This window comes from Mus musculus, chromosome 13 (genome assembly GCF_000001635.26).
Source record: "Mus musculus strain C57BL/6J chromosome 13, GRCm38.p6 C57BL/6J".
Classification (NCBI taxonomy): domain Eukaryota; kingdom Metazoa; phylum Chordata; class Mammalia; order Rodentia; family Muridae; genus Mus; species Mus musculus.
In genome coordinates, this window is record NC_000079.6 from 95836708 (window position 1) to 95863955 (window position 27248).

At 45.1% G+C, this 27248-nt stretch overlaps 1 protein-coding gene across 2 annotated transcripts in view; it reads right to left on the reverse strand.

The window, feature by feature from the left end:
• Iqgap2 (IQ motif containing GTPase activating protein 2) overlaps positions 1 to 27248 on the reverse strand; it is a 265104-nt gene that overhangs the window by 209531 nt on the left and 28325 nt on the right. For both annotated transcript variants that reach the window (XM_011244681.3, NM_027711.1), the window contains exon 2: positions 1117 to 1216. In XM_011244681.3, the coding sequence (XP_011242983.1) occupies positions 1117 to 1216 (100 nt within the window). The remainder of the gene's footprint in view (positions 1 to 1116; positions 1217 to 27248) is intronic.

The following is a 27248-nucleotide window of genomic DNA, read 5'->3' on the forward strand; positions in this document are numbered from 1 at the left end:
TTGCTTAATAATCTTATGCTAACAAGAAATCTTTGATGTTCTCTGACCTAAATGTAGACTGTGCAGACATGTGAAATAATAATCATGTTGATTATTAGGGCATAAAGTTGCATGGCAGTGTTAAAAGATGAAATAAGACTGAGAACTCCCAGCAAAGCAATGATAATGCCAAATTGGACCATAGGCTAGTGTTTTATAAAATACCAAGTAAATCCTCTTCCTGCTAGTTCATCATTAACATCCATGAGCATTTCACTGAGTGTTTATTGGCTATGTAGATTAAGAGGGCACCTAGCCCATCTGTCTCACAAAGCAGTATATGAAATGCTAACCAGTAGCTCAGCAAAGGGCAGAGTCCTCTAGATCCCTCAGATAGAGAGGCAGTTGTTCTTTGGACTCTTATCTTCACTTTCTCTTAGGAGAACTTAGTCAGCGTTTACTTACAAGGAGTCTAGAAGAGTCAATGTGGTTTTATAGTCAGCATACCCAGTGCGCACACACCCACAAGTTAAGGAGATTGCAATCATAAAACTGCTTCAGAGTTTAGTGATCCATGGACTTCAGTCACATAGGCCATTGTTTTACTGGACATTTACCGTCATGGGCCAGAGGTGAGTATAGGACCTGAGGACACTCTTGGGGAGAAGAAGTCAGGTTTAAGTTACTGTCGATGCCCCCCCCCCCCCCCGGTCTCCAAGCCAGTGAGATGCAGAATCTGAAATAACCTAATTTGTCCTGTAGTTTCCTGGGAGGCTCTGAGGAAGGGAAAAGGAGGACTTGCCTCCCTGTCCCCCTGACATTGGCCTCTCAATTCTCCATGAACAAAAGTGGTATCTCATGGCTCACTACCAACCAGCCCACCAGTGAGTTGTTATCTGCATAAGCCCAGGTGAGTGTGGTGCCCAACCAGCTGTGATCAAGGGGTGATGAACGAACAGAGTGTGTTCAAATCTAAATTACAGGTGACAGTAAGAGTGTCTCCCTGGCCATCCCTAGTCCTGATAATCATTTGAGATTGTTGATCCATTCAGGACTTTCTTGTGGTCAAATCCCACAGTCTTACCCCAAGGCTTAGCTCCAAGAATAGGAGCACAGGTAGATTAAGCCTGGACTTACCTCTTGGCTTCCTCCAGGTGACACAAGTATTCATAGGCGATGTTCTGTCGCCTCCTCTCATCCATCTCCTCTGCAGACAGCCTTTCATCATCCACGATTGCTAGAAACACAGGAGAATAACATGTTCCTTAAAAACGCCTTATTCATGTTAATAGCACAGTAAATTAGACCTCTGCTTCATGGTTTTATCAATAATTATTTCTCTATTTTATTTGCAAGGGACAGATGCTAGCTTAGGTCATGTTTTGTATTGACACCAAGAGCTGTGGTAGGTTTAGTTTTGTAGAGATCAAAAATGGGCTTCATTCTGACACATATGCCACTACATGCAGCGCATATCCACCCTCACCGCCTCACATCCCTCCTCCTTTCTCCAGCTGGTCCACTTCCTTCTCACTTCTGTTCTCACCGTGCGGGTGCGCACACACAACATACAGATACACACACAGACACTCACACACACAGATACACACACAGACAGACACACACAGAGACACAGACACAGACACAGACACACACACACACACACACACACACACACACACACACACACACACACACGGGAAAAAAATTAAGTTAAAAAAACCTAAAACCACCAAGGGCCAGAAGAGATGGCTCTGCAGTTAACCACGATTGCTGTTCTTACAGAGGACTCGGGTTTGGTTCCCAGTCCTGCAAGAGGCTCACAAATGTCTGTAATTCCACTTTTAAGAGATTCAACACCCTCCTCTGCCCTCCTTGAACACTCACACACATGGTGCACACACGTAAACTCAAACTCAAACACACATAAATACATTTTCACAATGAATCCCTTTGTCTTTGCATCTTATAGTGATGATTTTACTTGCTTTTTAAGACATTTGTTTTTATAGTTTCTAATTGTGTGTATGCCTATAGGCACGCACATATGTGCCTGTGTATATGCATATGTGTGTGTGTATGCAGGTGCTTGCTGAGAACAGAGGCATCAGAGACCCGTGCTAGAGTGACAGGCAGCTATGAGCTACCTGACATGGGTTCTAGGAACCAAACTTGGGTCTCTGCAAGAGGAGAATGTTATCGCAATTCTTAAGCTTCCTCTATGGCTTTTTGTACACACTGTATCCACCCACCTCTCTCTCTCTCTCTTTTTTAATTAGGTATTTATTTCATTTACATTTCCAATGTTATCCCAAAAGTCCCCCACCCGCTCCCCTACCCACTCCCCCACCCACCCACTCCCACTTCTTGGCCCTGGCATTCCCCTGTACTGAGGCAGATATAGTTTGCACGACCAATGGGCCTCTCTTTCCACTGATGGCCAACTAGGCCATCTTCTGATACATATGCAGCTAGAGACATGAGCTCTGGGGGGGTACTGGTTAGTTCATATTGTTGTTCCACCTATAGGGTTGCAGACCCCTTTAGCTCCTTGGTTACTTTCTCTAGCTCCTCCATTGGGGGCCCTGTGATCCATCCAATAGCTGACTGTGAGCATCCACTTCTGTTTGCTAGGCCCCGGCATAGTATCACAAGAGACAGCTCTATCTGGGTCCTTTCAGCAGAATCTTGCTAGTGTATGTAATGGTGTCAGCGTTTGGAGGCTGATTATGGGATGGATCCCTGGATATGGAAGTCTCTAGATGGTCCATCCTTTCGTCTCAGCTCCAAACTTTGTCTCTGTAACTCCTCACCCACCTCTCTCTTAAGCCTTCTCTCAGGATGTTTTGTTTTGTTTTGTTTTTGTCTTTTGCAGTTATTATTGTTTGGTTTTTAAAGATTTATTTATTATTTAATATGTATGGGTGTTTTGCTTACTTCTATGTCTGTGTCCAACAGGAGTGGCTGGTGCCCACAGAGGCCAGAAGAAAGCATCAGATCCTCACTAATGTTACAGGTCCTTGTGAGCTGCCCCATGAGTGCTGGGAATCCATCCCAGGTCCCAGCCCCTCATCGCTTGAGCATCTCTTTAGCCTCGTGGTATTGTTTTAAACAGAAGAATGAAAGCCAGTCTGAAGCTAAGGGTTGACAGTATTAGACTAAGACTCTCTATCCAGGTTTTAGTAAGGGGACACTGGAACTCACACAGCTTCAAATCAACTAGGACCCAGCCTGCTGGAACAACTCCTGTAACAGTACTCTGGAAGGTATCTTAGTGGCTCAGCTTGGAGGCAGTGACATCATGATGCATCCCAGAAATTCTAAGGTAGTACAGTAAACCTACAAGTGCTTGTCTCTTCTTAATCCCCAAAGGGAATTGCTACTTCTCATCCAAAGGCAAATGCCAATAAGTCCCATTGTAGACAGATCAGGGCCTCTAAGACTCTACTCTATTTACAACTTTTCTGGTTAGTAGGTATCTAACAGGCAAAACTAAAGGAGACAGGAAGGAAGTCAAGTTTGCAAACCTACATAGTTTCCTCTAATCCTGGCTTCGTTTATTAACTCAAACGCCTTGCCCTAGGACCTCTGTGAGGAACACAGCCTCACTCTCCTGAGTGTGCGTACTTCTGCCTGCAGTATCCAGCTGCTGCATCATCACCAAAACTTCCACTGTTCATTTGCATGGCAATGCTGCTTGCTCATAAAAAGGACCCATATTGCCATGCTTCCAGGCCGGCCACTACAGTGAGTCGTTTTACCCATGAGATTATGTGGAGAGCAGGTGTAGCCCTGTACAACACCAAGCTCGACTATGTCAAGGACCCCAATGCCTCAGATCCATGGGAATGGCCAGGCATCCCTGGTCAAGTATGGATATTCATGGTGAGTACAGAAAATTTCAGCCATGGCTTCCTCCTCCCAAATGACTGCAGCGTGAGGCTGCTCCCTTACAGAGATCCCTCTACTGGGATTAACTAACTCACCTCCTTGTTCTGCTGTATATAATTAGTGGAGCTATGTTATGGGTTGCTGGTGAATCTCCACCAGAATGCATGGTCCACTCGACCCCAGTGTTTCTGTCTGTGTGTCTATATTTCTTCATTCTTCATCATGCTAGCCCTGACTAGGTCAATCCCACAGCTGTGCAGGTTGGGGCACGATTGTTAGTCACCATCAGAAATGGGTTAGGATTGAAGGGCCCCCTGTGGACCCTAAGATGGTCAGGCCAATTCCAGACCTAACCAATGAGGAGTCAACCACAGAATCTCTATGGAGACAAGGAATTAAGGCCAAAATATGAATTCTTTTCTTCTCAGGTCTTGCTCTGTAGCTCAGGCTGGCCTTAAAGTCATGATCCTCCTCTGTCTTGCTCCTGAGTATGGTTATAGTTCACAACAAACTACACCCTGCCAACATTTGAATTTTACTACAGTGTGTACAATGCTCAGAGCTTAAGATCTAAAATTAATACTGAGTCCTCAGAGAACTCAAAAGAAGGTAGATTAAATTTGAAATAGTATAAAATTTGGCAGTATGCGCCATAAACACAGAAGTATGTACTAGATTCTTATTTGCTGAATACCATCTTTGCTTCAAGGTCTTGGGGATTGTGTTTTCTACGCTTGGTTTCATTTCTACCCCATGAATCTGTAACAGGCACAGTGGTTGAAGTATCTTTTGAGCAAGCATGGGGATCTACCTTCTTCCCATTAAGCCTCGACTCCTGGGTTTCACTACTTCCAGATAATACAAGATAGTGGCCAAAGTTCTAATACTTGTGGCTTTGAGGGACATTCAGCTCCAAACCATAGGACATATCCACATTCCATCATCTAACCTCCAATGCCATTGTTCCTAACAGCTAACCCCGGGACAGACCATCACTTCCAACCTCTCATTTTAATAACCTCTCAGTTGAAAGAGAAAAATACTTAGTATGTCTGATAGGACATTTTCATTTTTGGTACCCTCAGACACTCTAAAACCTGAGCACACATTAAACTTCCTAGGGAGCATCCATCTCTAACAATCTCTAGGGTGTGCACGTGCACCAGGGGCAAGTCAAAAGGAAGCACACTTTAGTCTCAACCATGCATTGAGGAGAGACAGACGCCTCACGGGACCTTCCAGCCGCAAACACTTGAGGAAGAGGTGTGATCTTCAGTAGCATCCTGTCCCCTGGGCTCTAATCCCAAATGCCCCCACAACTACCTGAGATTCCATCTTCTCCAGACAGCTAGTGAGAAATTCCTAGGCTCTGGGTCTGCCCTGTCCAGGAAAAACATAACAAAACAAAAACAAAAAATCCCAACTTACTCAGGGCATCCCATATGTGCATGTGCATGTGCATGTGCACACACACACACACACACACACACACACACACACACACACACACACAGAGTTTTAAATTGCAACATGCTGACCACCATTGATGGCATCACATCTTCAAGTCTGAATACTAGACCACTTCCTAACTATTCTAACTCAAGTTGTCCCCTCTCCCAGCACTTCCTACTTTTAGTTTAGATTGGAAGTTTGTCTGCACATATGTATTTGCACCATATCTGTGCAGTGCCTGAGGACATAAGAGGGTGTCTGATTTCCCCCTAGAATTAGTTATGTATGGTTGTGAGCCACCACGTGAGTGTTGTGAACTGAACGTGGGTCCTCTGAAAGAGTGGCCAGTGCTCTTAACTTCTGAGCTGTCTCTGCAGTCTCAAACTGCCTCTATTTCAATAAAAAAATTCATAGAAATACATTCTCCATCATCATGTCCAGCATACTTCTCATAATAAGGTTGTATGCTCTCTGAAAATATTTGGTAAGTCATCTCTTATCAGGAAAGACTAATAAAATCGCCCCAAATATCTGTATGAAGTCATTTTATTTTTGCCTGTTTGCAGTGAGACAAAGGAAGTTGAGAGGCAAACACAGGACCACGGAAGAGATTTCGCTCTTCTCACTTTAATAAGTAGGCTAGAGTGAAAACACCGGGTGGAGAACCAGACAGACAGGAGTGCTCGCCCTCAGGGCATCCCATACCGGAGTCTCTTCCTTCCAACCTTCCGCTAGCCTGGCCCACTGTTCTCACCACACACATTCGACTTTACCTGCCCTTTAGTGTGCAGAGGCCCGTGATGACTACCACCCAAGGGCAAGCCAAGGTTATGAGACTGAGAATGCCTCCACAGCAGAAGCAGGTGCTTCTGGACCCCAGAGGGTCAGGCAAAGACCTTTGCCTTACTCCCTGTTCATTCACGGAGAGACTTCTGATAAGAACTCTTGGCATGAGGAGCGGCCCTGCCATTTAAAGAGCCATGCTGAAGGTAATAACTCACGGCGGACACGACTTTTCTGCCTACAAAGCACTTTCCCATAGGTTACTGTGTGGTTCTCACAATCAGCTGAGGGATAGGCCCTATCTCTTATAAATTAGGAAGTCAAGGTCAATGAGGGGGTGGGGCTGCCTACGGCTATTCTCTGGGCCAGTGACACAGCCAGGGCCTGAAATGACATCCTTTGGGACCACAGTCCACAGTTGTTACCAAGACAACAATGTCACCACAGAACTCAAGGCACAGGTAGTTTAAATAGCTCTAGGGCTCCTTTCTCTTGAATTAAAAAAAAAAAAAAAAGTTGATTATCCATGATTTCTTCTAAGGGGCATCTTCAATCACTGCCCCAAACACCCCAAGAAACATGACTTTGTAGAGGAGAGTTTCCTCCAGTTTTAGCAAGTCACTACTAATGCCAACTGGCTGGCTAGCTTAGTTGATTAGAGAATGGCGCTAAGGAGAACAAAATGCCAAAATCGGCTGATACAGGCTCAGAGATGGAAGCAATTACATTCTATGGCAATCCCGTGAGGAGAGCTTGCACAGAGGCATAAGAAACTACAAAAAAGAGCTGCATGGAAATAGAAGCATAAGACGGGGGTTGGGGGGGGGGGGCGAGTCCAGTGCCAAGAACACTCACACAATGCAACGTAAAACTAGCCCAAGACCTACCCTTTGATAAGGTGCGGCCACTGTTTAACTGCCACTCCCCACTACCTGCTCCCTTCACACAGGTACCACGGCCACCATATCCTGTGTCAATCCATTCATCTGTCCACAAATATTTCAGTGGCTGCTTGGTGCCAGCCAGTTCAGACAAAATGTATGACTCACAAGGTCTCTTCTGGAATTTTTATTACAGTTACACAACCAAGATTTGGCACCAGGACAAGGAGCTTGGGTTTGGGAAACACACTCAAGGGAGGGTTGGCATGAGTGTCCCCAACCGTGGCTGGCTTCATAAGATGGTATTATTTGGGTTGTACGCCTTTAAGGAAAATCAGATTAGAAGTCTGATAGGAATAATCAATTCGGAGACATACACCCACCATTTAGTATTTTAAGTACACATTGTTATTCTGTGTGACTCAAAATTCTCTACTGAGAATCCTAAATATCCTCAGGTATGTAATTCAGTTGGGTGTGGAACCAAATTCTATGGTTGTATTGCCTTAAAGGGAACACCTAAATAAATAAGACCCACTCTCAGGACTTAAGGACTGTTCATAGGCTGTGGGATGCACTGGTACCCAAGGAAGACACTAGAAGAGACTCGGGGCAGAGGCAGGAGGATGGAATTAAAGGATAACAGAACCAAAAGACTAAGGTTTGAAGAACGCTGACATTAAGGACATATTAAGGAAACAAGACCCAAGGAAAATTCTGGTTCCATGTCAGCTGCTTGAAGCCTTCCATGGCTACTTAAACTCTAAAGGACCCCATAATCAAACTTCCCTAAACTGGATTTCCTTTAAAAAAAAAAAAAAAAAAAAAAAACAAGCCTGAGTTAGAAGTTGTTGTTAGCAACCCTATACGTATTCTCAGCCACTCTTAGAGTATAAGGCAATATTGCAAGTGTTTGGGCCCCTGGAGGCTGCATCAAGTCACAGAGATGCTGAGCAGACAGCTGCCCCAGGTGCTTCTATCTCCCGACCAAGGGCCAAGGAAACAACAGGTACTTAGTGAGAACTGCTTGACTTGAAGGCATGGGCATCAGGTCCATCCAATCCTCACGCTACCAAGTCTGCCACCCAAAGTACAGTCATCTTTGTCATCTTCTGAGGAAAAGGGAACTTCATTTAGAACAGTTCCTTGGATTTCTCCCCATCACACACCTCTAAGATCCTTCCAAAGCCGGAAACCAACACATAACCCAGGGCCATTCGGGTTAGGCAAAGCTGTAAACGTCTCTAGACCCATATTGTTATAGAAAAAAACAAAAACAGAAAAAAAAAAACCTCCTAAATCTTCATATTTAGCACTGGGGGAATTTCTGAGATGTGGCAAAACCAGGCAATGAGGGTAAGCTACCAGTACAAAAGCTTTAAACAAGTGTCACAATCATTTGAGTGTCACCAGGGTTGACAAGTATTAAGAAACATCTATGTCACATCAAAACAGGAAAATGGAATAGGAAATAGGTCCGGCCTTAGGAAAATTACCAAACCTTTCCTGTCAATCAGCTTATACTGTACAAGATCCACAGGGGAGCCGGGCATTCTGATAGCAAATGCCTGCAATTCCAGCAACTCAGAGCTGAGGTGGAAAGATCGTGAGCTACATAGTGAGCCCAAGGTTGGCCTGGGGTACATAGCAAGACCCTATAAATAAAACAGAGAGAGGGAGACAGACAGAGAGAGAGACAGAGAGAGAGAGAGAGAAACAGAAACAGAGAAACAAGAACAGAGAAACAGAAACAGAAAGGCAGAGAGAATATGCTAAGGGGTAAGGGACAGAAAAAAAGAGACAGAAACACACAGAGAGGGAGAGAGGGTTCTTAGATCCCACTCACACAGACATATTGTGAACATTACACTTGAGTGCTCAGGTCTGAACGGCACCTTTTTGGAGCAGGAAATCATTGCTAATTCTCACAGACCAAAGGAAAATCCATTCAGTCCATTATAAACTTAAAACAGGAATCTCAGGGCCTAGCAAACACAGAAGTGGATGCTCATAGTCAGCTATTGGATGGATCACAGAGCTCCCAATGGAGGAGCTAGAGAAAGTACCCAAGGAGCTAAAGGGATCTGCAGCCCTATAGGTGGAACAACATTATGAACTAACCAGTACCCTGGAGCTCTTGACTCTAGCTGCATATGTATCAAAAGATGGCCTAGTCAGCCATCACTGGAAAGAGAGGCCCATTGGACACACAAACTTTTTTTTTGCCCCAGTACAGGGGAACGCCAGGGCCAAAAAAATGGGAATGGGTGGGTAGGGAAGGGGGGGGGAGGGTATGGGGGACTTTTGGGATAGCATTGGAAATTTAATTGAGGAAAATACGTAATAAAAAATATTAAAAATTAAAAAAACAAAACAAAACAAAAACAAAAAAAAAAAAAAAAAAACCAGGAATCTCTAACTGCTCCAGAATTGAGATACCCAGTGCAGATCACGCTGGGACGAGAAACGGAATCCTGGGATTTCGCTCAGTTATGGAGAACAAAAGTCAATGATTCCTAGATTTGGTGTTATTAATTTTTATTTGCAAAATGGTAATTTTTCAAGAACTGTTTTAGAAACCATATCACCACCTGCTGCCAGGAAGGCCCATCCCCCACATTTCTCACAGATCTCAGTGAGGAAGAGGAGAGTGTTAAGTTTCCAGGAGCGAAGTTGAGACTCCAATGGTAGAGGGCAATTTTTAAATCTGTTGCTACTGTTTCTAAACAATGGGAAGGAACTTAGCTCACTTCCACTCGGTATGAGCCCCATGCTCACGGGTTTCACTGTAAAAGGTCTCAAATTACTTAGATCCAGTCCTAAGGTGATGCACACTATTCTCTATAAATAACGAATAAAGGCCTGAAGGTCAAGGTCGACTCAACTTTAACGTCCTGTGAGAATGAGGCAACACCAGAATAGCCTTCCTAAGTTAAATATCAATGGTCTCCTGAGCTGATCCCAAGGAAGTCACTAACCAGTACCTCTTCTCTCAGAAGCCAACATCTGCTGGCCATGGTGCTACAACCAGCTTTGGGGAAATAGAGACAGGAGGATTCTGAGTTTGAGACCACCCTGGGCTACATAGCTAGTTTCACACTAGCAAAGGGATAGGTGGTAAGACCCTACCTAAAAAAAAACAAGAAAACAGATAATCACCCCACACAGTAAAATATCGTAGGATAGTTCTACAAAGCTGAAAGATTTAGAAGACAAGAGGATAATGAGTCATACCTGGTCTTTAAAGAAACCAATAGCAAGCACAAAAGAAAGAACAACTTCTTGGTTCTTAATGGATTTCTTCCCTGTGGATCTCATAGTCTGAAGGCCCGGGATTCTTTAGTCTTATGAACATTTGAGGAAAAGCACGGAGGTTAATACTTAGTGAGGCAAGGCTTCATGTATGTTATCTCTTTGTCCCTACATTCCTCTTTCTGGAGGAATCCCATTCTTTGATGTCCAGATAGGAGATAAACCAAAGAGAGGCCATGTGGGCTCAGACCATTGGAGATCATAAAGAAGTCAGTGACAGGCCAGGCAGTGATGGCACACACCTTTAACCCCAGCACTTGGGAGGCAGAGGCAGTCGGATCTCTGAGTTCGAGGCCAGCCTGGACTAGAGTAAGTTACAGAACACCCAGGGTTACATAAAGAAACCCTGTCTCAGAAAAAAAAAAAAGTCACACCTAGTCAAGGATTAATACTGAACACTCCATTAATCATCTGTAAAACAAAAATAATGCCAACTACCTTATGAAACTATTGTATAAGAATCATATACCTGGGGCTGGAGAGATGGCTCAGAGGTTAAGAGCACTGACTGCTCTTCCAGAAGTCCTGAGTTCAATTCCCAGCAACCACATGGTGGCTCACAAGCATCTGTAGTGGGATCTGACGCCCTCTTCTGGTGTGTCTGAAGACAGCTATACATATACTCATACATGAAATAAATAAATAAATCTTTAAAATAAAAGAATCATATACCTATATCCATACACATACACATAAATGTACATGCACATATACACATATACATACACATATATACATACATAAACATGCACACAGACATACATACACATATATATGCAAAAACCTACAAAAACTTACACACCACACACACGCACACACATATATGTGTATGTGTGTGTGTGCGTGTGCGTGCATGTGTGTGTGTGTGTGTGTGTGTGTGTGTGTGTGTGTGTGAGAGAGACTTATCTCACTATGTCATCTTGAACTCACAGTGATCCACCTACCTCTGACTCCTAAGTGCTGGGATTAAAAGTTTGTGCCACCACTCTTCAGTCTAAGACTCATATTTTTTTTTTATCTTTTATTTTAGAAAAGGGAAGGAAGAAAGAGCCAAAGGCTGGGGAAGAATGCTGTGAACTGCTGACTTCTGCACATGAGTGGATGTTGCAGCCATGATCTCATAACGGCAATGGTTGCTTACAAGAGACTTGCATAAGGCTGGGCCAGCAACAGTCCAGCATGGGTGGAAGGGCCTCCACCTCTTCCTGAAGACCATAAGGACAAGTGAACCCTTGAGGGGAGAAGGGAAGTGGTGTCGGCACTGGTACATTGCATTTGTTCAGGTAAATAACCTCCCATCCAAGCTGATGGCCATAGAAACAGAAGATAGGAGCAGGATTTCCAAAGCAGGGGTTGGTGGGATGAGGATGGAGAGACACGTGGATAACACGGGGACATGATCAAAGTATATTTTATATAAATATATCTCTCTATATATGAAATTATAGCCCCATAAACATTAAAATTAAATGTATATTTTAAATTCATAGCCACATTATTGCATAAACAGTCATTAAATAATTTATCAATGCAAAATAATTTACAGCTAGCAACAAATGATTGCAGCAAATTTTTCAAGAGTAATTAAGATAATATTCACTGCTCTTACTTGATGACTTTAGCATCTATCTCCCATATAACTTGTATGAATGAGAATGGCCCCTGTAGGATTGAATACTTGGTCCCTAGTTAGAAGAACTCTTTGAGAAGGATTAGGAGGTATGGCCTTGTTGGAGGAGATGTGTCTCTGGCAACAGGCTTTGAGGTTTTCAAATCCACACCATTCCCAGTTAACTCTCTCAGCTTTCTTCTGTTTGTGGATTGGATGTGAGCTCTCAGCTACTGCTCCACCACCATCCCTTCCTGCTGCCGTGCTCCCTGTGGTGATGCTCATGGATTCAGCCCTCCACAACCATGAGCCCAAATTAAACATGTTCTTTGTTAAGTTGCCTTTGGTCATGATGTTTCGTTACAGCAATAAAAAGATAACTAAGATGGTAGTTAAACACACACACATTTAATTCCACACATCTGTATACGTAATGAATATATAGTCTGTATATTTTACTTAAGAGTTATGTTATGTTATGTTATGTTATGTTATGTTATGTTATGTTATGTTATGTTATGTTATGTTATGTTACATGCATTTTATTTAGGCTGAAAGTCAATAAGGAAATACTAAAATACAAGTAGAATGTTTCCAAAAAAGGCAGCTCTAAGACTTTATCCTTATATATTTTTTATTCTTATACATCTTCCAAAAAATCTATACCGCTGGCATATAGTCCTTTAAAATGTCAATAGTAGAAAGAAAAAAAATCTGATTGTTAAAATGTTCAGCGACGGAAAAGTACGATGAGGATGAAGCCCCGATAACAGGTGTGGTCCAAGTGACAGCTTTTTTACATCTAACTGACCCATCTGATCACTGAGAACAAGATTCCAGTCGCTGAGAAGGTACAATGAGTAATATGCCAGCCTTGCTGTGTAAAAAGAGGCAATGACGGAAGCCCCAGGCAACAGTGAGGACACAGCAGAGGATGACTAACACTGGGCTGTTCTTGCCATATTCTACTAGAAGGCCCAGTTGCCTGAGGAGAGGCAGGACTGGAAAGCCTGGATGAGAAAGCAGGTGGGGGAGGGAGGGAGCAGAGGGGACCCAATCTGGAGACTCATGCGAAGGCTCCAAGGAGCCTGTGCAACCAGCAACCCTGGGCGTCTTAAATTCCAGAGAGAAAATCAGTGCGTGCTCTGGATGGGCAGGATCTGGCAGGGGGAGGGGCAGGATGAAGAAGAACGCTGAGATGGGTACAGGGAAGGGAAGAGAAAGCCAAGGAGTAACAGCCAACTCATTCTCTGACTTCGGATGCTGGAGGTGGTGGGTACAGCACATGGCTCTGCACCAGGAAGTCACCCAGTGTGCCAATTTGCATAAAGACAAGCTTGCATAATTAAGGGAAGGAAATACGGCTGCATCCCACTGTTCTGAGGATATACTAAGGAGCCAGCTAAGCGCTGAAACTTCGTTTGGAAGGGAAGTTGAGTCTAACAGTGGAGCCTGCTGGACGCAGAAGAGCTCCATTAATGCAAGCATATGCTGTTCGTTAGAGGATGAATTAGCACCTAATCTAGGGCTCTTAAAATATTGCCAAAAATCCAGCTCTCGAATGGGCCGTACTATGTAAATGGTAACGTGTTGACAAACAGTCCTGGAACAAAAATACATTTCAACATTACTACATGCTGGACCAATGCAGATCGGGATAGTTTTCAAGATGCAAGAGTCTCTTTAGCTTCAAGGAACCCATGAATAGCAGCATCAATCAGCACATGTGTACTGTGTTCAGGAGATGGCTCTTACAAGAAACCGTAACACAAAACAGGTAGGGCCAGGCTCAAGCAGCAGGCCTTGACCCTGGTATGCTGAGCTCTTTATGTCCATGGGGGTCACATATTTATAAAGTGCTACACTATGCATGAAATCAGATAACAAGACTGGGCTTCAGACGGAAGGATAAGCTGCCCCTACTTGCCTAAGACAAAATGGGTTTGCTCAAGGGCCAGGGCTAATTGATTACAAAGCTGGCTTGTGTTTGAAATCTCCCCAGGGTTTCTGTTTACTTTTCAATGTCCTCTGTGTCTCTGGTGACATGCCATTGTAACGGGACAAGTATTTTTATTGCTTTCAGATGTTAGCACAGAGAGCCTGAGGAAGAAATGACCTGGCTGGTGTGGGGAGTGGACCTGGTAAGAATGGCTGCGGCTCATGTAGAGTTTGTAGGAGCGAAGGAATAGATCCGACACTTGACTGTGTAAACTAATTGGAAAATGTACAGATGACACAGAGAACACTCTCTCATGGAAAGCCATTGCCCTGCTAGGGCAACAAACCGACAAACGTTCAGGTTCGAGTTTATTCTAACAGGCAGTAGACCACTGTACTTGGAAAATGGATGGTCCCAGGTTTTAGAAAGTACATATTCTTGTTAACAGAAGGCAGACACAAAGACTTTCCGTCTGGCGCTTACTCAAAGCTCAGAGAGCTGGACCTAGCACACAACAGAATACCACCACCTTAAATATAACACATGCTGGTCTGCTCCAGACTGTCTGAAGATGTAACCCATCCCCCTCAGGTACTGCTTTCTTGGCTGGGGTCTGGACCACAGTACTGTATGTAAATTCCCCCTCACATGTGTCCACATCAGCCCAGAGGAGACAGCCAAGCCTCGAGCTATCTCTGTGTATCATCCACGAGTCTCTCAGAGGATTTGAACTCAGTTTCAGAATTAAGCCATTGTTTACAGACACTCCCCTGCCAGCAACTGTGAATCACAAGTATCCACAATTATGGAGCCAAGCAGGGACGAAAATGTCTTCTTTTTGATGGTCTCCTCGGTGCAAAATATTGGAAGAGAGTTACAGAGATTCAAAGTGTTCAAACTCACTCCAACTGCCTTATAATTAAGGCTGATGGAGGCAGGACAACAGGCTTCTTTGCATTTGTGGCAAAGTCCCTAACTCATGGCTAAGTAGCCAGAAAGCACTTCAGCTGGGAGAAAGAAGGACTTGGGTGGGAAGAATCTGGGAGTGACTGGCTTCTAATCCAGCAGAGGAAGGCACATTTCACAGCAGAGGAAAGTTACGCAGTCACAGGCTTTTGTACTTGGAACAAGTACAAAAGACTCTCAGCACAAAGAACAGGAGAACCAAGGGGAACAAGAGGCTGCCCGGTGAAAGGATTAACTGAGTGGGTTTTCTTGATGGATGTAGGGTGAAGTCAGGCTCGAAGAAGGGAGAGAAAGGGTTCCGGTGGGAAATAGGCTTGGGAGCTAGGCATGGTGGCTCTTGTCTGTAACTCCAGCACTCAGGAGACAATGGCAGAAGTTCAAGGTCAGCCTGGGCTACAAATAGCCAGGGCTATCCAGCAAGGCCTGCCAGGGAAGGGAAAGGAAGGGAAGGGAAGGGAAGGGGAGGGGGGAAGGGAGGGGAGGGGAAGGGAGAGAGGGAAAGGGGAAGGGAAGGGAGAGAGGGGAAGGGAAAGGAAGGGAAGGGAAGGGAAGGGAAGGGAAGGGAAGGGAAGGGAAGGGAAGGGAAGGGAAGGGAAGGGAAGGGAAGGGAAGGGAGAAAGATGCAGCCCTGGTGATAAGAATGAGAAAGCCATGCTCTGAAGGTTTGATTGCAGGTAGGGGTACACACCTATAGGTACCACTTGGTAGTTAAGAGGCAGGAGGATCACACATTTAGGCCTACCCTGGAATACTTAGATGGACTTTCTCTTAAAAGAAAGAGGAAGAGAGAAGAGGAGGGTAGGAAAAGAAAAGGAATCAAGAAACAGTAAACTTGGGCTGGAGAGATGGCTCTGCCAGTAAGAGCACTGACTGCTCTTCTGAAGGTCCTGAGTTCAAATCCCAGAAACCACATGGTGGCTCACAACTATCCATAATGAGATCTGATGTCCTCTTCTGGTGCGTCTGAAGACAGCGCCAGAGTATTTATGCATAATAAATAAATCTTTGGGCTGAAGCGAGCAGGGACTGAGCTAGCAGGGTTGACCGGAGGGAGCAGAGGTCCTAAAACTTCAATTCCCAACAACCACATGAACAGGGTAAATAATCTTCAAGGTGTATGTTTGTTCCTTGGTTCCCAGTCTTCTGCACTGTTTCTTGGCTTTCAAAGCCTGTTTAGCAAAAACTTCTAAGGCAGCCACGACCTTCCCAACCTTCCCCAAAGTCTCTGAGCATCCCAGGGCAGGAGCAGGGAACTACCCAGAGACTGTGTCCAACATGTAGGCATGAAGCCTGCTGCTGTGAGATGACAAGATCACAATAACAATGAGGTTTCAAAATCAAGGGGCCAAGCAGAGCTTCACTGTATGGCTATGTGTCCATCCAACACGGTTAACTCACCCCACTTGATAATATACATATGTCTACCGCAGAACCATGTGTAGTTCCTGGGACAGCAATTGTAACCTCACAGAAAAAATTGCCACAGTCATCCAGGGCTGGTTATATGGCTCAGTGAGTAAAGCACTTGCTGTACAAGGGTGAGGTTCTGAGTTCAAATCCCCCACCCCACCCCAGCATTCACAACAAAGCCAGGTATGGAAGGAGGTGTGCTCCTGTAATCTCATTGCTGTGAGGCAGAGACAGGTAGATTATCGAGGCTTGTTGGATAGCCAGTCTACCTGACACAGAGAGCTCCAGATTCAGGGAGAGATCCTGTCTCAAAAAAAAGTAGGACAGAGAGCAATAAAAAAGAAGCCTGGTCCCCACGTGTGCATGCATTAGTGCAGACCCACAGGTGAGCATTCATACATGCACACACATACACGTCCACACACATATGTGCCCACACACGTGTGAATGCGCACACTCATACACACACACACTTAAGACAGACACCTCACTGGCACTAGTATTCGCAGTGCACATCATTTATTTCCCAGGCAATATGCACAGAACTGCATCATGAGAAGTGGGGCTAAAGGCAGCTAAAGGAAATGACCCTTGATCTGTTCTTAAGTCTTGGTTCTCAGCCCCTCCCCTAGCGCCTCCTCCACTGCCAGCTTGATGCCTCCGTCTATATGTGTCAATTATAGGTGTCATGTCATGTTCTGAGCTACACTCTTCTGAACCATTCCAAGTGATCCCGGGTCATGCCAGGCCATCCTTCCCTCCTGCTCTGAGGCCAGCAGACAGCAGAGCTATTCTGTGAAAGCTGAAGGGCAAACAGGAGCTCCAACAAGCAAAGAAAAGCTGCGAATCCAGGACAGCCTTGCTGCAGGACGGAGGAGGGAGAACGGCCATGGTGGGCCAGAGAATAGCCAATGAGGTTCTGTGGTGGTGTGAAAAGGAATGGATTCCTGCCCCGCCCCCAACACACACACACACACACACACACACACACACACACACACACACACACACACACACACACACACGCACGCGCTCATATGTGTGAATGCTTGGAAGGGAGTGATGCTACTTGACTTGTTCGGACATGGCCTTATTGAAGGAGGTATGGCCTTGTTGGAGGTGGAGTGTCACTGGAGGTGGGCTTTGGGGTTAAGTCAGGCCTAGTATATTTTTCTCTCACTTCCAGTTGCCTGTGCTAATAACTCTTGGCTCCCTCTCCAGCACCATGTCTACCTGCATGCCACCCCATGTTGCCTGCCATGCTAATACTGGACTGAACCTCTGAAACTATTAACTAGCTCCAATTAAATGTTGTCCTTTATAAGAGTTGCTATGTCATGGTTTCTCTTCACAGCATTGGAACAATGACTAAGGCGGGCTCTATCTCCTTGATGCTCACACAGGCACAAAGACAGTGTCAGCACACCACACACACACAAACACAGACACACACACACACACCTCCTCCAGCCTGTCCTTTCTGCACAGTTTTTCTTACTGTGCATTCCCAAATTTCAATCCTGCACCACCGGTTTATTTTTATGTTAGACATAGACCTAGACTGGAGAAACGTCAATCATTTCTCCAAGTCAGGATTGACATGCACTGGACCCAGACCAGCAGTGAGCCTTCTCAGAGATGCAAAGCAGCCATTCTATACACCTTCTTGCTTTCCACACAACCCCGGGCTTCCTGAGCTATGAATTAAATAACTGCCATAAACACAGGACAAAGCCAACAACTGGGTAGACTGAGAATGAAGAAGGTAATCTAAGGACACGACTTATAGTCCAGCTGCCATGAACATCTTCTTGTTGGCATCACCAGTCAGGGTTTCAGTTTTTACTAATAATGGCTCCCTGCCTGCAAACCCGAGGAGCCAGCATCCCCAGGGTGCCTTGAATACCTGTGAGCAGCAAGGCCCTGCATATTACTGATGCCTGGCTCAACAGTGCCTGTGAGCAAACCAACCATCCAGGTTCCAACTGCTCCATTCACTCCAGGCTGTGGTGTTTTTTGTTTTGTTTTGTTTTGTTTTGTTTTGTTTTGTTTTGTTTTGTTTTTTGTTCGTTTGTTTTTTTGTTTTTTGTTTTTTGTGGGTTTTTTCGAGACAGGGTTTCTCTGTAGCCCTGGCTGTCCTAGAACTCACTTTGTAGACCAGGCTGGCCTTGAACTCAGAAATCCGCCTGCCTCTGCCTCCTGAGTGCTGGGATTAAAGGCGTGCGCCACCACGCTCGGCTCCGGGCTATGTTAAGTGCAGAAGACCTGTAAGTTCAGCCAGAAGGTGGCATTCCCAGGAATCCTTTATCCCAGCCTCCTGACCCATCCAGGGCTCGCCAGAACCTGGTTAGCAATGACCTGACCCCTCACACACCTGGACCCTTGGTACCCAGAGTTAAGCACACCAAGAAGAAATAAGGGCCAACAGAGAACCAGAACTCTCTCAGGTCACAGCCTTTCCCAATGGGTTTCTGAGGGCTAGACTTCCCTCAAGCTGGATATCTGAGGCATGTCCTGCATTCGAGTTTTGCAAAGTACTCACAGAATAAGTTCATTTCACAGTCATGGATAAAACTTCACAAACCGACTCTTCACACACTAGCGCCTAAGCCAAAAAGACTTTGTTCTACCTATATTCTCACCATAGACTTATTACCTATAACTTGCTTTTCTCCTTCAAAGCAAGGAGCACTGGGTGTGGAATGGGGGCGGGGGAGGGGGGATGTAGGGAGCTCTCAGCCCTGGGAAAGGCTAAGCAGAGGCTTCTGGTACAAGCTGTACTGGCAAACATCGATTAGCTAGCATGTGATTAACCGGACTTGGCTTGTCCAAATGTTGCACTCCGCCTCTCTCTCCTTAAAAAGATTAAGACAACAAATCAGCAGATACAGCAAACCAGTAGCCAACATCAAAGTAAATGGTGAGAAGCTGGAAGCAATCCCACTAAAATCAGGGACTAGACAAGGCTGCCTACTTTCTCCCTACCTATTCAACATTGTACTTGAAGTCCTAGCCAGAACAATTCGACAACCAAAAGGAGATCAAGGGGATACAAATTGGAAAGAAAGAAGTCAAAATATCACTTTTTTGCAGATGATATGATAGTATATATAAGCAATCCTAAAAATTCTACCAGAGAACTCCTAAACCTGATAAACAGCTTCGGTGAAGTAGCTGGATATAAAACTCAAACAAGTCAATGGCCTTTCTCTACACAAAGAATAAACAGGCTGAGAAAGAAATTAGAGAAACAACACCCTTCTCAATAGTCACAAATAATATAAAATACCTTGGCGTGACTCTAACTAAGGAAGTAAAAGATCTGTATAAGAACTTCAAGTCTCTGAAGAAAGAAATTAAAGAAGATCTCAGAAGATGGAAAGATCTCCCATGCTCATGGATTGGCAGGATCAAAATTGTAAAAATGGCTATCTTACCAAAAGCAATCTACAGATTCAATGCAATCCCCATCAAAATTCCAACTCAATTCTTCAACAAATTAGAAAGAGCAATCTGCTAATTCATCTGAAATAACAAAAAACCTAGGATAGCAAAAACTCTTCTCAAGGATAAAAGAACCTCTGGTGGAATCACCATGCCTGACCTAAAGCTTTACTACAGAGAAATTGTGATAAAAACTGCATGGCACTGGTATAGCGACAGACAAGTAGACCAATGGAATAGAATTGAAGACCCAGAAATGAACCCACACACCTATGGTCACTTGATCTTTGACAAGGGAGCTAAAACCCATCCAGTAGAAAAAAGACAGCATTTTCAACAAATGGTGCTGGCACAACTGGTGGCACAACACCCATGGAAAGAGTTACAGAGACAAAGTTTGGAGCTGAGACAAAAGGATGGACCATCTAGAGACTGCCATATCCAGGGATCCATCCCATAATCAGCCTCCAAACGCTGACACCATTACATACACTAGCAAGATTTTGCTGAAAGGACCCTGATATAGCTGTCTCTTGTGAGACTATGCCGGGGCCTAGCAAACACAGAAGTAGATGCTCACAGTCAGCTATTGGATGGATCACAGGGCCCCCAATGGAGGACCTAGATAAAGTACCCAAGGAGCTAAAGGGAACTGCAATCCTATATGTGGAACAACAATATGAACTAACCAGTACCCCGGAGCTCTTGTCTCTAGCTGCATATGTATCAAAAGATGGCCTAGTCGGCCATCACAGGAAAGAGAGGCCCATTGGACATGCAAACGTTATATGCCCCAGTACAGGGGAATGCCAGGGCCAAAAAGTGGGAGTGGGTGGGTAGGGGAGTGGGGGGGAGGGTATGGGGGACTTTCAGGTTAGCATTGGAAATGTAAATGAGGAAAATACCTAATAAAAATATTTAAAAAGGAAATAAAATAAAAGGAATAAATCAGAAAAAAAACAAAAATAAAAACAAAAACAAAAACAAATCAGCAGATACTGAATGATGCAGCCTGTAGGGACAGCCTATATGCTCTTTATAAAGGTCAAATTAAACTGTCCATAACAGTATAATCCCAATAATCCCATCTCTGGGGAGAAGCCCCTACAATTGAAAGCACATGCTCTAACACTCAGGCTCAGAGCAGTGATACCCAGAAAGAAGGAAACAAGTGCACTGATAAGCAGTGTGGCACATGCAGGTAAGCGGACTACAACCTGAGCCACACTGCTCCATGAGTGGGCCCTGAGGACATCATCCTAAGAGCAATAAGGTGGGCACAAAAGCCAGATGCTGTCCGGTCAACTTACATGAGGTGTTTAGGGTAAATTCATAGACTGTGAGTAGAATATGTTTCAAAGGGACGAGATAGGAGACAGAAGGACCAGTATCGTTTGTACCATAACAACGAAATGACACTTAAACGTGGCTTGACTAATATAGTTTAAAAATACCTAAGTGGCATTTCCTATATGTCAAATACAACTTCTCCACAAATGCCAACTCATTTGATCTTCTCAGCCACAAGGGAAGGTGCAGTATAATCATCGTCCTTCTTCCCTTTCATTTCACTCGGGGCCACACAGCTGGCCCTCAGCTTCAAAGCCATGGCTTGGAATGCTGGGCTGCTCCCGAGCCTGAGACCACCAGGCCTGGGGGACTACAACTACGCAGAATCAGAACAAGGGAGCCTACTACTCTCACACACACTACCAGGAGGCCCTAGACACCAGACCACTCAGCTTCCACACAGTGGATTCATCTGCTTTGACTAATTTCACAAGACCAGGACCTCAAATTAGAAAGATGATCTCTGGATTAATTCTCTTCTTAAGACAAAATGTCTGTCACAGGAGACCAGGAAGATATGCTTGCCTTCTATTTCATATACTAACATTGTCATTCATTCATATATATATATATAGAAAAGGTTCACAGAAGGGGTGGCCTATGAAAGAACCCAGGAGGCCACAGGATGAAGGCTCTCCATCTGCTAGAAGTAGGTGGGCTTCACTCTGGCTCTTACTCCATCAGCCTCCAACAAATCACAGATGTATTCTGTCTTCTCTCACCAAGTTCTGACCACTTGTGATGGGCTTCTCGTGCACACAGACACTTTTTTTAAAGTAAAATGCTGTTCTCAGAATTCCAACCACCAGGAAGGTGGGGACAAGGAAGACAGTTTGATCAATGAAGTACTTGCCCCAGCACCCAGGTCAAAAGCTGGGTACCACAGTGTACACTTGTGATCCCACTGTTCAGAGCAGAGACAGGTGAATCTATCCCTACGGTTTGATGTCTAGATTGTCTAGCCAGTCTATGAGTCAGTCCCAAGTTCAATGAATAGCACTGATTCAAAAGAAGAAAAAAATAGAGAACAATTTAGGAAAACTTTGACCTCTGGCCTCTGTGTTCAACTGCACATGCGCGCGCGCGCACACACACACACACACACACACACACACACACACACACACACACACCTAAATACATTGGTTAACGAAGAGTTCACCATGATTACATGTAGATCCCTCAGGCACTGCTCCTCAAGTCCCACTCTGGGAAAGTCAGCGAGGATCTGGTTGCAGTGCACACAATGTCATTTCCGCTCTAACCAAATGCCTTTCGCTTACTGACAGCACTCTATGACTCTCTCTCCCATCTCACACCGGAACAAGAATACAGCTGGCCAGATACAATGACGTCATTAGCAACATCAACCCCTCTAGATCAGGGCAGAAAGCTCTCTGCCTTTTACACTATATTTCATGTTGTTGCGTTAAGAATATGAACATTCTATTATGTAACCTCAACACAAGTATCCAAATCAGGAAATTTAATATCGAGACAATAGTTATGATCTATACTTCAGAGTTAACTCTTTCCGAGAAATGTCTTACACAGCTTTCTCCTTCTTTCTTCCTTCATTTATCTTGTTTGTTTGTTTGTTTGCTTTTTAGGTACTGGGCACTGAACTCAGGGACTCAGCCATGCTGGGCGAGCATCTCACCTCTGAGCTCTACCCTTGGCTTGCTGTGTCACATTCTTCCTGCCCTTTGCCCTTGGCTTTCGAATGTCTCCAGCTCTATTGATTGGGAAGGCTGCCAACTTTTGTCTTTTTTCATCTCATGAGATTAAAGATTTCCAGTCACTGGGTTTTACCTTGAACATCCGTTGATCTCAATCTGCCAATCTCTTTGTAACAAGCAAACATCTTTTGCACTTAAGCACACAAGTAAAAGGCAAGTTCTATTTGGTCCACACATATCACATGACTTGGGATTGTCACCCGAAAGGTGAGGCTAACTTTAATCACTTGATTCCTGGGATCTGAGCTATGTTTCTCCACACCTGTAGGGAGATGCTTAAAGAATGAATGAATATCCCTTGATTTACGAATCTTACATCCCTTAATGTGGGCAGCTATTGATTTTTCTAATGCCAACATTTCTCCCACTATTGTAAGGAAGGGGCCTCCCCCTATCCCCAACTTCTTTGTCAGTTTAGACCTGGGATTCTATATTCAACCGACCTGATATCTCTGAGTTATACAGAATGAATCTATCAAAATGGCATTAAGTAGAAAAAAACTGATCAAAACAGGATTACAACTGAAGGTAAGTAAGCTGCTCTAGAGGCTAAGCAGGGTATGTGATGAGTTTCTGCCACAGACCTATAGCCACACCCTCTCCATGGTGACACAGCTCTGTGGTGAGCCCCTGCTGGGTCCCACAGACATCCCTGATTTCTTTAGGCTCCATGCTCACAGCCTGACACCCAGTTCCCCATCTTCCCATCTTTGCTATGCTGACGGTCAGTTGTTACTGAAAATAGCTCCCACGGCAGGACGAGGACTTGCTGGAGGCTTCCGTGCCAGGTAGCCCAAGGCCAGGGTGTGGATTCTACAGCCTGCTGCTGGTCCTACCAGCTCTGACCTCCCACTAATACACAGTAGGACAAAGTTAAACTTTACAGTTTGTAAACCTCTCATAACCTTTGCTTCCATCCACCTCATATGCCAGATTACTACTATATTAAAATGAGGTTGTATAGGGAGGACATGCCCTAAAAGCCTGGAAATCATTAGTGCGTGTATGCCCTTACTATAGCTCAAGGTATTTCCATCACTATGGGGCAAAGGCGCTCTCCTTGCTCAGTCCCTTGCGGGAGCCATTTTTCAGCCAAGATGTGGGTTGGACATATTTTCATCTTGTATCTCTTCTGAGTCATGCAGGATGACTTTGGCCATTGTTCTTGGTCCCATCTGATGCTTTCTAGCTAAGGAAGAGAAGAGTGCGGGGCGATGCTGAGTGGGGAGAGTCGTGCCTGGGGCAGCGAGGGGCGCTGGCTTTCTTAAATCCTGAGGGTGGCATATGGGGCCAGGTGTGTTCTCACATCTGCTCTGTGGCTCTAAAACGGCAGAGTGTGGGTGGCTCATGCCTTCCGCTCCCTAAAACACACACAGCGTACTTACGCACTACAACTGCAGGGGAGCTAATCCAGAGGTCTGCAGTGTGACAAAGACTATAAATGTTATAGCCAAATTATTACTGTGATGGAATTTCCATTCAAGGATATGAACTGGGGCTTTAAAAAGTCTTTTAGTAAATGATACCATATACTTACTTTTTAATGTAAAGGCTAGCAATGGGGACTTATAACCCCCACCACACACACACACACACACACACACACACACACACACACACACACACACACCAATCCACTCTTAAGAAACAGAATAGGCATACTGTCACCTAAAGGCCATTTAGCCCAGTCCATTTGTACAGACCCTCACCCTTCTCCATGGGCTTTAAATAACTGTTAGTGCCTCCCCTGGAGGTGAGAACTCAGCTAGCTCACCTACAGGGATCCAGGCTTAGGGCTGCAGCTCTTCCCTGCCTCCTGTGCCTATTTCTTTAGCCCAGTGGGTAGGGTTTCCTTTGCTGCCTGCCTTGGTTAGTGGGCAGAGAAGCCTCCTGGCTTGCGGCACCAACATGAAGAGAGCTTGGTGCCACCTCCTGTCCCTCAGAAATCCCACCCATGCCCGGCGTGGCTGCTACTTGTTGAGTGACTAATGCTCTCACACTGATGGCTCAAAGGGTCTCCAGCTTTCTTAAGCAAGGCAATGCTTCTTTCAAGTTGCTCTCCTGTACATGTCCGATGCAAGAGACTGCTGTCTGCCGTGGGTCAAATCCACAAGCTAATAGGAAAGTTATAGCTAAGGCAGACAGGCACATAATATGAAAACTAAATGACGAACAGCATCTAGCTGCTCCCAACTGAACCGAAAGTAGAATCCAACCTAAACCCATGCCTAAGCCTAACAGAATCCCAACTGCTGGCTCTCTTGGACCTTTCCTTTACCAACCAACCCTCCAGACACTTGGTCCCCTCCTCCTCCTCGTCCTCTTCCTCTCTTTCCTCCTCCTCTTCTCATAGCCCATGATAGACACAACATCTTCAAAAGTATTTACTTTAAGGGCTAAGGAGAAGGCTCAACCGGTAGAGTACTTGTTGGGCAAATGTGAGTACCTGAGTCGATCCCCAGTGCTTGTGCAAAAAACCTGGAGTATAGGACAGGCCTGTATTCCCAGCAGTGGAGATGGAGACAAGTCTCTCTGTCTTTCTCTCTCTCTGTGTCAGTCTCTGTCTCTGTCTCTCTCTCTTTTGGGACTTTGGGTCTGCGTAAATCATTCAGTGGTAGATCACTTGCCTAACATACTCTTCAGGAACCTTTAGCTTGGTGGGAGAGAGAGAGAGAGAGAGAGAGAGAGAGAGAGAGAGAGACAGATAGATAGACAAATAGACAGACAGACAGACAGTAGGTACTCTGAAGGATTTCTATATTCTTTCCAGGAAAGAAATGAAAAGACTATCCAACTGAAATGTGATAGAAAAGACACAGAGCACAAGGGAATTACCCAACCAGGGGAAGGGTCAGCAGGCATCCCAGCCTGCGAGGATGCAGATGAGGACAGCAATGAGAACCATATGCTACTGACACCGAGCATCCACAGCTGGACTCGATGCTCTCTTAAGCCCTTTATGAGACTAGTCTAATCCTGACAAAGCCTGTGTATGGGAGGTACCATTATCCCCACTTGTCAAACGATGGAACCAAGACACGGGGAACACGAATGTTACGTGATAAGTTGTGGAACCTGGAGTGTCCCTCTCTGCAAGTCGGCTCCAGGCCCCAGCTCTAGATGAAGAGAGTGGCTGGGGCACCTCTGCAGGTTCCTCTGAAGTGCACTAGGGTACAACGGGTAACCTGAAGAAGTTCTGGTGTTTGTAACTCAGGAGATCGCATACAGAAGCCCAGTGTGCTTTGCAGCTTGGCATCCATTATGGATCAAGTCCTTTAGCCCCAACTCAGCTGTGTGTTTCTTTTAAATGTCCTTAAACTGGGTCATCAACGATAGATAAGATGTTTGCAAACAACTGATGATCAGCCTGACCCTATAAAGAATAGACTGATCGTTATTAGCTTGCCCTTCTTGACAGAAAATTATTTCCACAGCAAAAAACCAAAAAGGGCTGCAATCCCACCATCCAGAGAGTTACAGAAGGAGGATCACTGGTTTGAGGCGAGCTGGGACTAGGGAGACTCTGTCTCAAAGTGAACAAGCAAGCTAAATAACAAATTCCTCAAAAGCTATGGGGCTAGTGGGAAGGATGGTCCACGGTCTGTTTTGCTTTGTTTAGTTAGCTTCATAGCTTCATCTATCTATTAGGGGGGAAACATAAACAAACAAAATTATTGCTTTAAGTTTCTCCTCAATTTGAAAATGGCTGTGAGAATCTGTTGGCTGCCATAGGCAGATAGGTGCTGAGGCTAAGAACTGGGTTTTGACATTAAAAAACAAAACAAAACAAAACCCTGGTTCGGTCAGCATGAGTCTCTAAGCCTCAACATACTCATTTGCAAAATGGATATGTCTGTCATCAATTCAGGTAACATCCAGGCAGGGAGGAGATTGCACTTCAGCAGTTTATTTTGTTTTTGGTTTTGTTGAGATAGGGGCTCATTAGCTATCCCAGGCTAGTCTTGAACTTGTGAACCTTGCAGCAGCCTCCCAAGGGCTTGGTTACAGGTGGGCCCCACCACAGCCAGCTGACCGGAGTTTAACAAAGGAACTACTTAAAAAAACGGAGGAAACAAGTTATGTTCCATGGATGCAGGGGGAGAGCAGCAACAGAGAACCATCGTTTCCCCTCCACCCCTAAGATATGAAAGGGAAGGAAGAAGACTGGGAGGACCAGGAGGAAGGCTGGGAGGACCACATGAGACCAGAATTTATCTCGAACAACAGCTGCAGGAGTACAGCTACCCCGACAGGAGCTGTGACATTCAACAGGGGAACCAGACACTCCCTCCCTACCTCCCATAGGCACCCACAGGCTAGGGGAGTGGGAGCAAGGGACACAGTCTCTCCTCTCTCAGAACCAGAGTGGCAGTCTATGCTGGATGTTTAACAGTTAGCATCTCAGCACACAGAGCATAGCAGGGCCGAGGGACATCAGAAGAGCCAGCCTGGTATCTCTCTCAAGGTTGTCGTGAGCAGATCTCCTCGTCATC